The sequence below is a fragment of the Hemiscyllium ocellatum genome, chromosome 15, assembly GCF_020745735.1.
Source record: "Hemiscyllium ocellatum isolate sHemOce1 chromosome 15, sHemOce1.pat.X.cur, whole genome shotgun sequence".
Taxonomy (NCBI): Eukaryota; Metazoa; Chordata; class Chondrichthyes; order Orectolobiformes; family Hemiscylliidae; genus Hemiscyllium; species Hemiscyllium ocellatum.
This window is the reverse complement of record NC_083415.1, coordinates 9,614,948-9,630,015: the sequence shown is the minus strand read 5'-3', so window position 1 is coordinate 9,630,015 and position 15,068 is coordinate 9,614,948. Positions and strand designations below refer to the sequence as shown.

The 15,068-nt window shown below is 42.5% G+C and overlaps 1 protein-coding gene across 6 annotated transcripts in view; it reads right to left on the bottom strand.

Moving 5' to 3' along the window:
- Positions 1 to 627: 627 nt before the first annotated feature.
- LOC132822696 (bactericidal permeability-increasing protein-like) overlaps positions 628 to 15,068 on the bottom strand; it is a 60,011-nt gene continuing 45,570 nt past the window's right edge. For all 6 annotated transcript variants that reach the window (XM_060835950.1, XM_060835951.1, XM_060835954.1 and 3 more), the window contains 4 exons: positions 12,367 to 12,409; positions 9,099 to 9,162; positions 5,206 to 5,282; positions 628 to 1,044 (listed from right to left, as the gene is read on the bottom strand). In XM_060835950.1, coding sequence (XP_060691933.1) covers positions 1,003 to 1,044; positions 5,206 to 5,282; positions 9,099 to 9,162; positions 12,367 to 12,409 — 226 coding nt within the window. In that variant the 3' untranslated portion in view covers positions 628 to 1,002. The remainder of the gene's footprint in view (positions 1,045 to 5,205; positions 5,283 to 9,098; positions 9,163 to 12,366; positions 12,410 to 15,068) is intronic.

Genomic DNA, 15,068 nt, shown 5'->3' with positions numbered 1-15,068 from the left:
CATGCTATGTTTAATACAGTGTGATAAAGTACTCCAACATTTTACTGATGCTTTTCATCAGCAAATTTATGTTTTGAACTTTGGCAGAACAGCATCACAAATATCTTGAGCAATGAACTCCAATGAGTATTTTTATAATAACATAGCCTTTGATAACGTGATAGTTAATAGTTTGTGTTCATTGTATTTTTGTAAATAAGCTTCACAAGAAACAGTAGATGAAAGGTTGAAGGAAATTATGTTCTGCATGTGTTAAGTTAACTTTTCAAATCTAGTGCTCTTCCATATGTGTATGGAGAAAGTTTTATAAACTGGCTCACACAGATTCCAGTAAAAGGTGAGGTCTGCAGATGCTGGAGATCAGAGCTGAAAATGTGTTGCTGGTTAAAGCGCAGCAGGTCAGGCAGCATCCAAGGAACAGGAAATTCGACGTTTCGGGCACAAGCCCTTCATCAGGAATCCTGATGAAGGGCTTGTGCCCGAAACGTCGAATTTCCTGTTCCTTGGATGCTGCCTGACCTGCTGCGCTCACACAGATTCCAATCTATATTTGTTAGAGACCGAATTTCCCCCCTTCACAAACATACTTAGCAAATCAGCCATTTACAAGCTTAGAGAGAGAGTAAATGCTATTTGGAAACAGTTTATTTACCCTGAAAAGTACTGTATCCTACTCCTGCAATGGGACGTAATCTGTTCAAAAGAAGGTGGCTCCCCAGCAACGTCCCCTAGTCAGCAACGTCCACACCCCATGAATGTATACAAAATTGTGGCTTTGTTTTATCTCTTACTTCTGATGACAAAACAACAATGACTGGAATTAGTTTTACTTTTTTGCTTTTTTTTTCCATTGTTTGTCTTGCTTAATGAAAAGCATCAAGTTAGAAATTTAGCAGAAAATGTGCAAAATACTATAAGCAGTTCTCAGTGTAAGAAATGATCGAGTTGTTCCACGTCTGGTCTTGTTTCCATCATTCTGTGTTTGCAGTAAACAGCGGCTGGCTAAGAACCATAATGGATGTCAGTTGCAATCACCAGAACATCCTGAAAAGAAACAGCAACATGACAACGTTATAAATTATCTCCTTTCTCTCGGAGTACACCACTACTGCATGCTTTGAAACATGGCTTCAATGTTTAATTCGAATATCCTAGCTGCATACATTTCCATAGGTTGCCATATACATATTCTCTTTAGTTCCCTTAGCACTGAATGAAAGGGACAGAATCATAATGTCATGCAGTGCCAGAGGCCGCCATTTGGTTCACTGTCCTTCTTTGAAAGAGCTTTCCAATTAGTCCCATTCCGCTGCTCTTTCCTCCTGTTGTTTTTACCCTTTACAAATAGTTATTCAGTTCTCCTTGGAAGTTACCATTCAATCTTCTTCCACTCCATTTTCTAGCATTCCATTTCAGATTGCAACTCAGGATATAAAGTAATTTATCTTCATTGCCCCCAGAGCTTCTGTCAATTATCTTAGATGTGTGAACATTAGATACGATCCATTCTGTCACTGGAAACAGTTTCTCTTTACCTACTCTACCTAACTCACTCATAATTTTGACAAAGTCTAATGAATCTCTGCTTATCCGCCTCTGTTCGAAGGAGAACAATCACAACTTCTCTAGCCCCTGCACATAACTCAAGTGTCTTGTTCCTGGTACTGTTACAGTAAATTCCCTCTTAGATAAATTTAAATTGTGATTAAACTAAGGCATTAGCATAGCAGAAACAGAACTGAGTCAGGCTTCAAAAGTGACTGCAGTTAAAGAAAGACAACACCGAGTTCATGTGGTTTCCACACTCAGATCTCCGAGTGCACAGGCAATTTGAGGAATACTCTAAATTGGGAAAAGCATTGGAAGGTCACCCTTTTTTTTCAAAATTCACTCATGAAACATTGGAGTCACTGACTGCACTAGCATTTATAGCCCATCTTTAGTTGCCTTCAAGAAGATGGTCATGAGTTGCCTTCTTTAATTCATACACTGTATATTGATGCACAATGCCCTTAGGGAAGGAACTCCAGGATTTTAAGCCAGCAACAATGAAGGAGTGGCGATATACTTCCAAGTCAGGATAGTGAGTGGCTTGGAAGGGAACTTGCAGTTTGTGGTGTTCTTATGTATCTGCTATACTTGTCCTTCTAAATGGAAATGGTCATAGGTTTAGAAGGTGCTGTCTAAGGATCTGTGGTGAATTTCTGCAGTGCATTTTGTAGATAGTACAGACTGCTACCATTGAGCATCAGTGGTGAAGGGTGTGGATGTTTGTGGATGTGGTGCCAATCAGGGCTGCTTTGTTCTGGTTGGTGTCTAACTTTTCAAATATTGATGGAGCTGCACTCATCCAGGCAAGTGGGGAGCATTCCATCACACTCTTGACTTGTGCCTTGTAGATGGTGGACAGGTTTTGGGGAGTTAGAAGATGAGTTACACGCTGCAGGATTTCTAGCCTCTGATTAGATCTTATAGCCACTGAATTTTTGTGGTGAGTCCAAATGAGTTTCTGGTCAAGGTAACCCAAGAATGTTCATATCATTGAATATCATGGGCTGGTGATTAGATTGTCTCTTGTTGGTGATGGTCATTGCCTGAATGTTACTTGCCACTTGTCAGCCCAAGCCTGGATATTGTCCACACCTTGTTTCATTTGAACATAGACTGCTTCAGTATCTGAGGAGTTGCAAATGGTGCTGAATATTGTGCAATCATTGGCGAACATCCCGATCTTACATTGGAGGGAAAGTCATTGATGAAGCAGGTGAAGATGGTTGGGCCTAAGACACTAACCTGATGAACTCCTGCAGAAATGTCCTGGAGTTGAGATGACTGACCTCCAACATCCACAACCATCTTCCATGTGCTAAGTATGAGTCCAAACCACAGAGAGAGTTTGCTGCACCCCCCTCTGGATTCACATTGATTCCAGTTTTTCTCTGTCTCCTTGATACCAAACTCGGTTGAATGCAGGCTTGATGGCAAGGGCTGTCACTCTCACCTCACCTCTGCAATTCAGCTGTTTTATCCATGTTTGGACCAAGGCTATAATGAGGTCAGGAGCTGAGTGGCCCTGGCGGAACCCAAACTGGGTGTCACTGAGCAGGTTCTGTTTGATAGCACTGTTGATGACACCTTCCATCACTTTACTGATGATGGAGAGTAGACTGATGGGGTGGGAATTGGCTGGGTTGGATTTGTCTTGCTTTTTGTGTACAGAACATACTTGGGCAATTTTTCACATTGTTGGCAGATGCCAGTATTGTAACTATACCAGAAGAGCTTGGCTAGGCGGGTGGCAAGTTCTAGAGCACAAGTCTTCAGAACTATTGTCAGAATGTTGTCAGGGCCCATAGCCTCTGCAATATCCAATGTCTCCATCCATTTCTCATTGTCATGTGGAGTGAATCAAATTGTCTGAAAGCTAGTATCTGTAACAGTGGGCACCACTGGAATACGCTGAAATGGATCATCCACTTGGCACTTCTAGTTGAATACTTCTGGGAATGTTTGAGCCTTATGTTTTGTTACTTATGCTATTTAGCATGCAAGTAGTCCTTTTTGTATCTTCAGCCAGCAGATTGGTAAGGATGAGGTCCAGTATGTTTTTCCCTTTTGTTTTTCTCTCATCACCTGCCATAGACCCAGTCTAGCAGTTATGTTCTTTAGATTAGATTACTTACAGTGTGGAAACAGGCCCTTCGGCCCAACAAGTCCACACCGACCCACCGAAGTGTACCCCACCCATACCCCTACATTTACCCCTTACCTAACACTACGGACAATTTAGCATGGCCAATTCACCTGACCCGCACATCTTTGGAATGTGGGAGGAAACCGGAGCACCCGGAGGAAACCCACGCAGACACGGGGAGAATGTGCAAACTCCACACAGTCAGTCGCCTGAGGCGGGAAATGAACCCGGGTCTCTGGCGCTGTGAGGCAGCAGTGCTAACCACTATGCCACCGTGCCGCCCACCGCTTTAGGACCTGACCAGTTTGAATAGTACTACTGCTGAACCAGTCTTGGTGGTGGACATTGAAATCCAACCAACCCGAGTACGTTGTGTGCCCTTGCCACCCTCAGTGCTTCCTCCAAGTGATGTTCAACATGGAGGAGCACTGATTCGTCTGCTGAGAGAGGATGGTATGTGATAATCAGCAGGAGGTTTCCTTGCCCACGTTTAACCTGAAGCCTTGAGATTTCATGCGGTCCAGAGTCACTGTTGACAACTCTCAGGGCAACTGCCTCCCAACTGTATTTAATCTGTTGCCATCTCTGCTGTGTCTGTCCTGCCGATGGGATAGGTCATTGCCAGGGATAGTGATAGTGCCTAGGACATTGTCTGTAAGGTATGATTCCGTGATATGTCATGCTGTCGCAGGGTCAACAGGGCTGTTTCTGCCATGGTCTTTTCTGATGCCTTGTTCAATGCTAGGTGGTCCTGCCGGTTTCATTTCGTTGTTCAGGCTTTGTAACAATTGATACAACTGAGGGGCTTGAGAGGCCATCTCAGAGGCCAGACAGGAGTTAACCACATTTCTGTGGGTCTGGAGTCACATGTAGTCCAGACCAGCTGAGGATGGCAGATTATCTTACCTGGAGGACATTAGTGACTCAAATGGCATTTTCTGATGGTTACAGTCATCATTAGATACTTAATTCCAAATTTTTAAAAATAGAATTCCATTCCACCGTCTGCCACGGCAGCATTCAAACCTGGATCCCCAAAATATCAGCTGAGTTTCTGGATTAACAGTCTAGCAATAATATCACTAGGACATCACCTTCCCCCATCTGCTAGTCTGAACGCCTGACCTGTTTTGCAGATGGGAATTGCTTTGATGTTGAACCATTTAAACAGACCACAAATACTCCAGGATGGAGTGATTATCAGCCCAACTCATTAAAAAAATTCTGTCATCTTTATTGCTATTTGATTTGATTTTGCCCAGTTTATACCAATATCTGGCTGCAAATAAGACAGTGTCTACACACCAGAATGTCATATGCTCATGAAAAAAGTTAGCCATAGACAGCATCCCAAGATGAGACAAGAAAGAAAAACCACATGAGTCTCTCTCATTTGTTTTTTTCAAGAGATGTCTCCTTGTGTATTCCTCCTGTTAGATACATTATTTAACTTTGGTATGTCAAATGTTATGACTGCCACTTTGAAGATCTTGTATCCTGCAGTTACTCACCTGGTTCACCTTAATAAGTGGATTTACGAAGCTTAAGTGATCCACATTGGGTAGTGGAAATCCAGTGGCCAATCTTTCTGTAAAGAAACACAAACAATTTTGTACATCATTCACAGAATTAAGTGTATCTGAGAAAAAGACACTTTTCCAATGCTTGTGATCTTGCACTCATCAGGACAATTTGCAAAAAATATCAAAGGAAAAACAATATTTGTACTGCATGAGAGGAGTGCAGATTGGCTAGGAATTGGACTCTGATTGGTTAAGACATCGCTATAGCGATTGCAATAGTTAATGATGATTGACACGCAACCGTCAAGCTTTGTTTATATGTTAAATCAGGCAGCTTGACCCTGATTGGTCAAGGTAATGCCTTGAGAAATGAATCCGAGAATGGCTGTTACCGATTTTGTTGAGTTGAGACAGGTTCAATGTTTGTACAAATTATTTTTGTCTACAAAAACAAGGCTGAGTTTCAGTATGTGGAGCTAATAGTTATGCAAGTATTTCACAATGTGAGCCCTGACATCCTTTCTTTATAGGGCTAAAGTGAGGACTGCAGATGCTAGAAACTAGAGTTTAGATCAGAGTGGTGCTGGAAAAGCACAGCAGGTCAGGCGCAGGAAAATTGATGTTTCAGGCAAAAGCCCTTCATCAGGCATAGAGCTCCACTCTGATCCTTTCTTTACAGACAACTTGCCACCAAGTCTCCTGTCAGACAGTATAAATGTTGTTTTCCCTTTAGCATTTTTTATGAAGGGTCCTGATGAGTGCAAGGTGAAAAGCTTTGACAAATAATGTCTTTTTTCAGCTTTCACATAAATCCCATCCAGTCACATTCCGAAACTCTTTCAACATTCCACTACACCCGGGTACTGATTTATTATGTTACAAGGGTGAAAGATACAAACAAAAACTTTGGGGTAAAGGAAATTGAGAATATAAGCTTGGTTAAAACTGGAAAGTTGTCGTTAATAATAAAAAACAAGGAAGTAAATATTATATGAGCTTATATCCCATGTGTACTGCAGGCAGGGCCTTGTACAAAAGGTATATAATATATGCATCAGTATCAGTCTGCAAGCCACATGGAGAAATTGGTTGGGTGAAGATTTTGCATTGAGTCGAAATTGTGATTATTTTAAACTGGTAGGAACCAGAAGGTATAACAGTTATGGACTTGGTTCCCAGTCCAGAACCTGAGCAAAATAAGTAAAGATGGAATGATGCCTTGACAAAACAGTGACCTTTTGATTAAGCTCATTTAGCTGTGTGTATGAGATTCCATGGCACTATTTTAAGAAATGCAGGCAGTTTGACTGATATTCTTCACTCAACGTGAACTGGTCACTTAAGTTTGAAGTTCAATTCGGCAAATTGACATCGGCATTTGCTTATGTAACAACAGTAACTTTACTTCAAAAGTAATTCATTGGTTGTGAAGCACTTTGAAATGTAATGAGGATGTAACAAGTCAGAAGTCACATGACACCAGGTTATAGTCCAACAAGTTTATTTGAAATCACAAGCTTTCACCTGACAAAGGAACAGCACTCTGAAAACTTGTAATTTCAAATAAATTTGTTGGACTTTAACCTGGTGTCATGTGACTTCCAACTTTGTCCACTCCAGTCCAATTTAGGCACCTTCACATCTCGAAGATGTAAGCCCTCATGTTTTTGATTTATCCCTTTAATGGGATGTGGGCTTCAATGGCAAGGACAGAACGTGTTGCCACTTCTAATTACCCTTGATTTGAGTTTGCTTGGCCATTTGTGAGAGCACTTAAGAGTCAATCATATGGATCTGGAGTCACGTATAGGTCAGATGAGGTAAAGACGGTAGATTTGCTTCATCCACATTAATGAATCAGATGCTTTTCCTTGGCCCAATAATCAATGATAGTTTCATTGTTGCCATTACTGAAATTAGTGTCTTCAGGCTGGAGTCAAACCCGAGTCCCTGGCGCTGTGAGGCAACAGTATTAACCACTGAGCCACCATGCTGCCCCATGGTGAATGGGTATAGCAATTTTCTATTAGTGATCTTCTATGGCACAATTTTCTAGCAGTTTTCCAAAGTGGGACTTTCTCTAGCATGAGATCGCAGAGGAACATAACTGTCACGTTATAGCAGAACATCCTATAATCAACAAAGAAACTGAAACACTTTGAGGACTATTGTGACCAAATCTGTACATTGGGTTATTGATTGCATGCTAGGTAACCCCTTCCTGATCTTTGATCCCATTTTAATCGGCGAAATGTAAGATTACACCAGCACAGTATAGAATTGATGTGCTCTCTGATCTTGTATGTTTCCCACTTCAAATGTTAAACTAAAATCATTCCCAAAGTAAGTCATCAAAATCTACAACACAATCTATAACAAAACTTTTGCGAGATACAGTCTCTGAAATGGAACACTGACCTCTGCAACAGAGCCAGTCGTATAATGTGTATCTCTCTAGATTTGGATACAGAAGATAGAAGACTGAGGGTGGTGGTGGAGGGTTGTTTTTCAGACTGGAGGCCTGTGACCAGTGGAATGCCACAAGGATCGGTGCTGGGTCCACTACTTTTGTCATTTATATAAATGATTTGGATGTGAGCATAAGAGGTATAGTTAATAAGTTTACAGATGACATCAAAATTGGAGGTGTAGTGGACAGCAAAGAAGGTTACCTCAGATTTCAACAGGATCTTGATCAGATGGGCCAAGGGCCAAGAAGTGGCAGATGGAGTTTAATTCAGATAAATGTGAGGTGCTGCAGTTTGGGAAAGCAAATCTGAGCAGGACTTATACACTTAATGGTAAGGACATAGGGAGTGTTGCTGAACAAAGAGACCTTGGAGTGCAGGTTCTTAGCTCCTTGAAAGTGGAGTCACAGGTAGATAGGATAGTGAAAGTGGCGTTTGGTATGCTTTCCTTTATTGGTCAGAGTATTGAGTATAGGAGTTGGGAGGTCATGTTGCGGCTGTACAGAACATTGGTTAGGCCACTGTTGAAATATTGTGTGCAGTTCTGGTCTCCTTCTTATCAGAATGATGTTGTGAAACTTGAAAGGGTTCAGAAAAGACTTACAAGGATATTGCCAGGGTTGGAGGATTTGAGCAAGAGGGAAAGGTTGACTAGGCTGGGGCTGTTTTCCCTGGGGCTATGGAGGCCGAGGGGAGACCTTATCGGTGTTTATAAAATCAGGAGGGACATGGATAGGGTAAATAGACAAAGTTTCTTCCCTGGAGTAGGGGAGTCTGGAACTAGAGGGCATAGGTTTAGGGTGAGAGGGGAAAGATATAAAAGAGATCTAAGGGGCAACTGTTTTACTCAGAGGGTGGTATGTGTATGAAATGAGCTCCCAGAGGATGTGGTGGAGGCTGGTACAATTGCAACATTTAAAAGGCATTTGGATGGTTAAATGAATAGGAAGGGTTTGGAGGGATTGGGCCAGGTGCTGGCATTGGGTTGGGATATCTGGTTGGCATAGATGGGCTACTCTGAAGGGTTTGTTTCCTTCTATACATCTCTATGACTCGGTGTCAGCCTATGAGTTTAATCCTATGGAGACATTGAATTCTAATTAATGACGCGCTTAGTACTGTCTACTTTCACCTTCGATTTTTTTTTCATTCATGAGTTGAGGGCATTACTAGCTAGGCAGCATTTATTGTCCATCCCTTATTGCCCAGAGGCAGTTAAGAGTCAACTAATGGACAATAATGAACTAAGTACGTTTTCCCAGCAATCGACAATAGATTCATGGTTATCATTAGACTCATAATTCCACCGTCTGCCGAGGCAGGTCTGGAAGTGGGGTCCCAAGAACATTGTCTGGGTCTCTGGATTAACAGTTCACCAAGAATACCTATAAGCCATCTTTGCCTCAAACTTACCATTGATTTTCGGTAACACCACTGCCTTTACTGCAAAGTTCAATAGACCCTGTAGAATAGTCACCTTCAATAAGAAAGGACAGATAATAAATTTAAACTTATTAGATTGGTTATTTTAACAGTTTTCTCTCTTTCAAATTGCTTGTAGAGTATTGTAGTGTGAAATTCATGACTAAATACAGCAGCACATGCTACAAGTAGAGAGCAGAGAGCCAGCACGAAGTTGGGTGAATAAGGTGCAAGTCTTATGGAGTTGCCTGTTTACATAGCCTCAGCCATGTGAATTGATTGAAATAAAGGCAATACACATTCCAAATAAAAACAAACATTTTTGAAAAGAAACTCAGTTCCATTGAAAATGCTATGCTAAAACCCATGAATAAACCAACTTTCTGTTATGTGTGTGGAGAGAAACTTTGACATGGCTCTGTATCTAAGGTTCCTGAAATGTCAGATACTTATTTTCATGAGTAGGGTTCTAGGATTTCTGTGGTTTGATCTGATTAAAAAAAAAAATTAAGGCCACAGATTTAAATAGAATCAATTAAATTCTGTTTTCATGGCATGCAACTTGAATTGTAAATTACTGTTTTCAGATCGGGTCCTTGATTCATCAATTCTTGCTTGAAACGATTATTAACTGTGCTACAATGAAGGCCAACACACGTCTTTTCCACCTCCACCAAATTTGGCAGTGTTTGACACCTCAAGTCACTGAAATCAAATCTGTGTGACGTCTTCTTAAGACGTATGTGAATTATCTCCACAACCATGGATTGGGATTAAGTGTTGATTTCACAGGTTTGTGCACTAGTGAATCTCACTAACAACTACAGCAGTGGTAGAGAGAGTTTACTTCATCCCAAATCTTGACCAGATTTTGTCTTTGTTTGGAATCGAGTGGTGTGGAGTGACACTGACATTTAACAGTGAGGAGTTCAGTAAGATCACAAACTGTGTGTTTCACTCATCAAAAAACTGCATCCCAATGACCTAAAGCTAATAGAGAGGTTTGCAGATTTATGTGTATCTTGAAAAAGAACTGATATCTGCAGTTACAGCTGAGAGCAAGTCCTGGAAGAAACAGCATTATTGCTTTCTTTACAGAGTAATCCCTCACTAACTTACTAGAAAACCTACAGCTACATTCATCTGTGTAAATGCAGGCCCAGGCTCAAAGACAGAAGTCACAGGCCCTGGTGCTGTTCCTGACCATGACTTGAACAAAGTTGCTCTAACCCGATTCGACTACAGCAGTCCTCCGAAGATCTTAGTAGTTGGGTTCTGATGGATGCCCTTGTCCCAGGCCCTCCCCTTCATGAGATATCCTGTGCAGTTTGTGATCAACATGCTTATAAACATGATTGAGCCCAGAGGGATTGCATCCGAGTAAAGACGGAAGAGAACAAGAAATTTACAGCCACACCACTCAAATCAGGAAATAAAATGTGTGGGAAAAGTGATGTTGATGTTTGAATGGACACAACTTTCTTATGACATCCAATCATTTAGTATTACAAAAAAAATCATTTTGCCTTATGGGAGATTCTAAGTCCAAAGGTATTGTCTCAGAGAAAGGAGATTTAAAACAGAGATGAGGTGGAATTACTCCTCTGAGTGAGTAGAGAATCTCTAGAATTCTTTACCATGGAGGGCTGTAGAGGCTGGGTCATTAGTATACACAATGCTGAGATAGACAGAATAAATAACTGAGTATATTAGTGAATTGATACAGAAGTTAAAATATGGAAGAATTTGAATGGTTAAGACATTGTTCAGCTTACTGTTTAGAATTTGGACATGAATGATTGAAACATTCAATGTCTCATTTATTAATCCTACTGGACCATCAGGCTGCTCTGTCATCAGAGAGAGACAGTTTGTGGTGGTTTCTCCTGAGGGTCACTACACTCCAGGTGAAGGGAGGGGTTAAGGAGCAGAGGGGTTAAGGAGCAGAGGGCTTTATGGTAACCTTTGCCAGTGTAGGAATTGAGCCCAGACTGTTGGAATTAATCTGCATTGTTAACTTGTCATGCAGTCAACTGAACTAATCAGTCCCCTGCTCATTTACTAAGAAGGGGAGAGGTTTATTTTGTACTCTTTTGAAATCACAGCTGTTAAATTAAAGCTGCCATGAAGAATAACACCAGTAGATGGAGCTGTAAGAAAAAGCAGCAAAAAGCATGGAATTAATTTTTTGTAAAAGCAGACTTTAGGTCATAAGACAATATGAAAGAGGAGTAGAATTAGGCCATTTGGCCCGTTGAGTCTGCTCCACTATTCAATCATGGCTGACATGTTTCTCAACCCCATTCTCCTGCCTTCTTTCCATAACCTTTGACCCCCTTACTAATCAAAAACCTATCTATCTCTGTCGTAAATACATTCAATGACTTGGTGTCCACAGCCCTCTGCGGCAATGAGTTCCACAGATTAACTACCCTCTGGCTGAAGAAATTCCTCCTCATCTCTGTTCTAAATGATCGTCCCTTCACACGGAGGCCGTGCCCTGAATCCTAGTCTCTCCTGTTAGCGGAAATATTTTCTCCACATCCACCCTATCCAGGCTTCTCAGTATCCTGTAAGTTTCAATCAGGTTCCCCCTCATCCTTCTAAACTCCATCGAGTGCAGATTCAGAGTCTTCCACCATTCCTCACATGACAAGCCCTACATCCCTGGGATCATTCTTGTGAACCTCCTCTGGATCCACTCCAATGCCAGCACATCCTTCCTTGGATACGGGGCCCAAGACTACTCACAATGTTCCAAAAGCATCTGACCAGAGCCTTATACAGCTTCAGCAGTACATCTCTGCTCTTGTACTTGAGCTACTTCAAAATGAATGCTAACATTGCATTCACTTTACTATCTTCTGGTTTATAAGCAGCTGTTTCTGCGTAGCTGCCAAGAACCCCATGTTCAGCTGAAATCCCCATGGACCCCTACTCATTTTCAAGTAGCAAAGCATGAGAGTGAGCAATTCAGTTCTAATCGGATGAATGACAGAAGCTGCTATGTTGAACAGTTGCAATACTTGAGTTTGTGATACCACCACGATCAGACTTCGGTCTCAGTGTGTTTACAGTCATAGACATCTCCACATACAAGTGAAATTAGTGGGTTGTTATGGCGCAGTCTGCCTACCTCTGAACCAAGGAGGCCAGTGTTCGAGTCCCACCTGATGTGCAACACCATCTTTGAACACATTGTTTAGAAAATACCTTCAAGTGAAATTTAGTGTAAGACCTTTTAATAAGTTGCACTTACCTTAAAAGGACCAACGTCAGAATGTTTAAGCGATAGGAGCAGCCTATACAAAAGAAACATAAAAGAATGGGATTCTGAGTCACAAAGGATTGTAAGTGTAGTTTAAAGGAATATTGATTTAATCTAAGCACAATGTACTTTATAACTTCTTCTTTGATGAAGCATCCATTGTGCAGTGGTGAAACGTACCATATTCCACCTCAGATTTAACCTGTGCTGGGCTAGTTACTGGTGAGATTTTTGAAGGATTGGCCTGTAAGGAAACTAGAGACATTTCTATCTATTTTATTCAGTTTTCCAAACAAATTGATTTAAAATGACAGCTGCCTCTCTTTAACACTATTAAACATGGAACTGTGTCTTGTTCAGAGAATAATTAGGTTTTCTTTTCCTTGGCTGTAATAATTTGTTTGGAATAGTAACGTATGCAGATTTACAGATAGCAGAAAAGAACATTCTCTGGATGCAGGACAGTTAGAGAAAATCATCATGGCGACTAAAGCTTACCTGGGCATATACCTTGATTAACTACATGCTTCAATTCATCCACAGTGGCCCACATCCTTGCTCAGACATCAGGCAACATTTGCTGCTGGATGTTCGCCACTAGCTAGTGAACTCGTGGGAGTCCCTTTTGATGCTTCAGCTGGGAACCATCTGATGGAATTAATGGTCATTCACTGCCCAGTACTGGCTGGTCCCTGGGATTTAAGATCCCAGGCAGAGAACCCCACTCCACCCAAAAGAACTGCCAGCCAGTTTTGAGGCCTCCATTACCTGTCAGTGGCCAGTGCTGTCCTCCCGACAGACACTTAAAAACGCTGTGGGACCCAAGCCACAGTTGAGAGAGGGCAAGAAGGGATTTCTGGATGAGAGTGGTGAAGGGAGTGGGTCATTAGCTGGGGGTGAGGGGATCAGAAGGAAGGCTGGGGTTAGGATGGGGGAATAGGTCCTTGAATTCTCACCTAACATGTTGGGGTTCCTTGATTGTAGACACAGTGAATGGGAGACCACTCTCACCCTGAAGCTTGAGCTCCCAACCGGGTGATTCCCAGGTTGTCACTGGGTGAAGTACCAGCTGTGGCAGTGGGAGATGCCAGGGGGCAGGGTGACAGCAGGCACACAGATACACAAGATGGCTGCTGAGCCATCAGTTGGCCATTTGACACACAAGATGGCTGCCAGGCCACAGTATTTGAAAGAGACAGCAGAGCAAATACAGTCACTGGCCGGGGCCACCAGAATGCCAGCACAATGCACACACAACCTGGGTGTGGGAGTACGTTGGGTGGGGGAGAGAATACACATGAGTAGCGTATACTGACCGCTAAAGAGTCTGAGTCCAGCCAACACCTTTGATAGAAATGCTAACAGCCTGATACAGACTCAATACGAAATGCTAATAGCCAAGGCTGCAGTAATCATCCTCCTTAGGAAGAGTGATTAACGCCCATTACTACAGCAATGAACTTTCGACCTGACATTGAAACTGACAAAGGCTGCGTTGGAACTGACACTGCACTGAAACTATCAACGATTCTGCAATGTTTACAATAAATAAACCATGTTACAGAGACAATAACCTCATCACTGACCTATTATTATAAAATGTATAAAAGTATAAATGTATAGTGGGCGGCACGGTGGCACAGTGGTTAGCACTGCTGCCTCACAGCGCCTGAGACCCGGGTTCAATTCCCGACTCAGGCGACTGACTGTGTGGAGTTTGCACGTTCTCCCCGTGTCTGCGTGGGTTTCCTCCGGGTGCTCCGGTTTCCTCCCACAGTCCAAAGATGTGCGGGTCAGGTGAATTGGCCATGCTAAATTGCCCGTAGTGTTAGGTAAGGGGTATGGGTGGGTTGCGCTTCGGCGGGTCGGTGTGGACTTGTTGGGCCGAAGGGCCTGTTTCCACACTGTAAGTAATCTAATCTAATCTATCTTAGAGAAGACTTGCAGCTGACCTCTGTTTTGTTCGTGTCTCTCTCTCTCCCGGAGCTCCGGTATTTCCTTGTACAATAAACTGTGTCATTGAACCCCGACTCTGACTCCGAGGCTGGTGAGTTTCCCCTCAACAAGTCCCTTAAGTGGGCATTTACTGTCTCCTAGGTACAGGCTAGTACCTAGGAGACAGCAGTGTGTCAGTGGCATCACCACATATCTTCCTGACTGATTCAACTTTCTCCCATCTCCAAACCCACTTTGGAGGTTTGGGGGCTTTACATCTCCCTGGACTGGACCATAGCAACTGGGCCCCCTTGGGAGATGATCTGTCTCTGTCAGTCTTCCAAAGACAGCAAAAACTACCCCCACTAAACTCAGAACTACAGAAGAGACTGACGCAAGATTCCTGACCAAAGGCATTGTGGTCTTACGTTCACTGACGATCCAATTGATATCCATTATCCCTCATCCAGTCATAGTTTAGCCATGGCTCAGGGACTATTTAGAGCTGCACAGTTCTTCTGCAGCTCCTGAAAGCTCCCCCAGTAAACTTGTTTGGTCAGTATGAAGGGAGATTGGACCTTTGAAAACTGCCCCTTGTATCCTTTCTTCCAACCCCCTCGACCCCTATCCCATTCCCTTCCATTACACTCTCCTCATAATCCCATTCTGCCCCCACCTACCTTTGGCCTGGTGTCCACTGGCAATTCTGATTGATTTATTGCCAGCTGCTATCAATGCTGGCACTGTCAAACAATGGG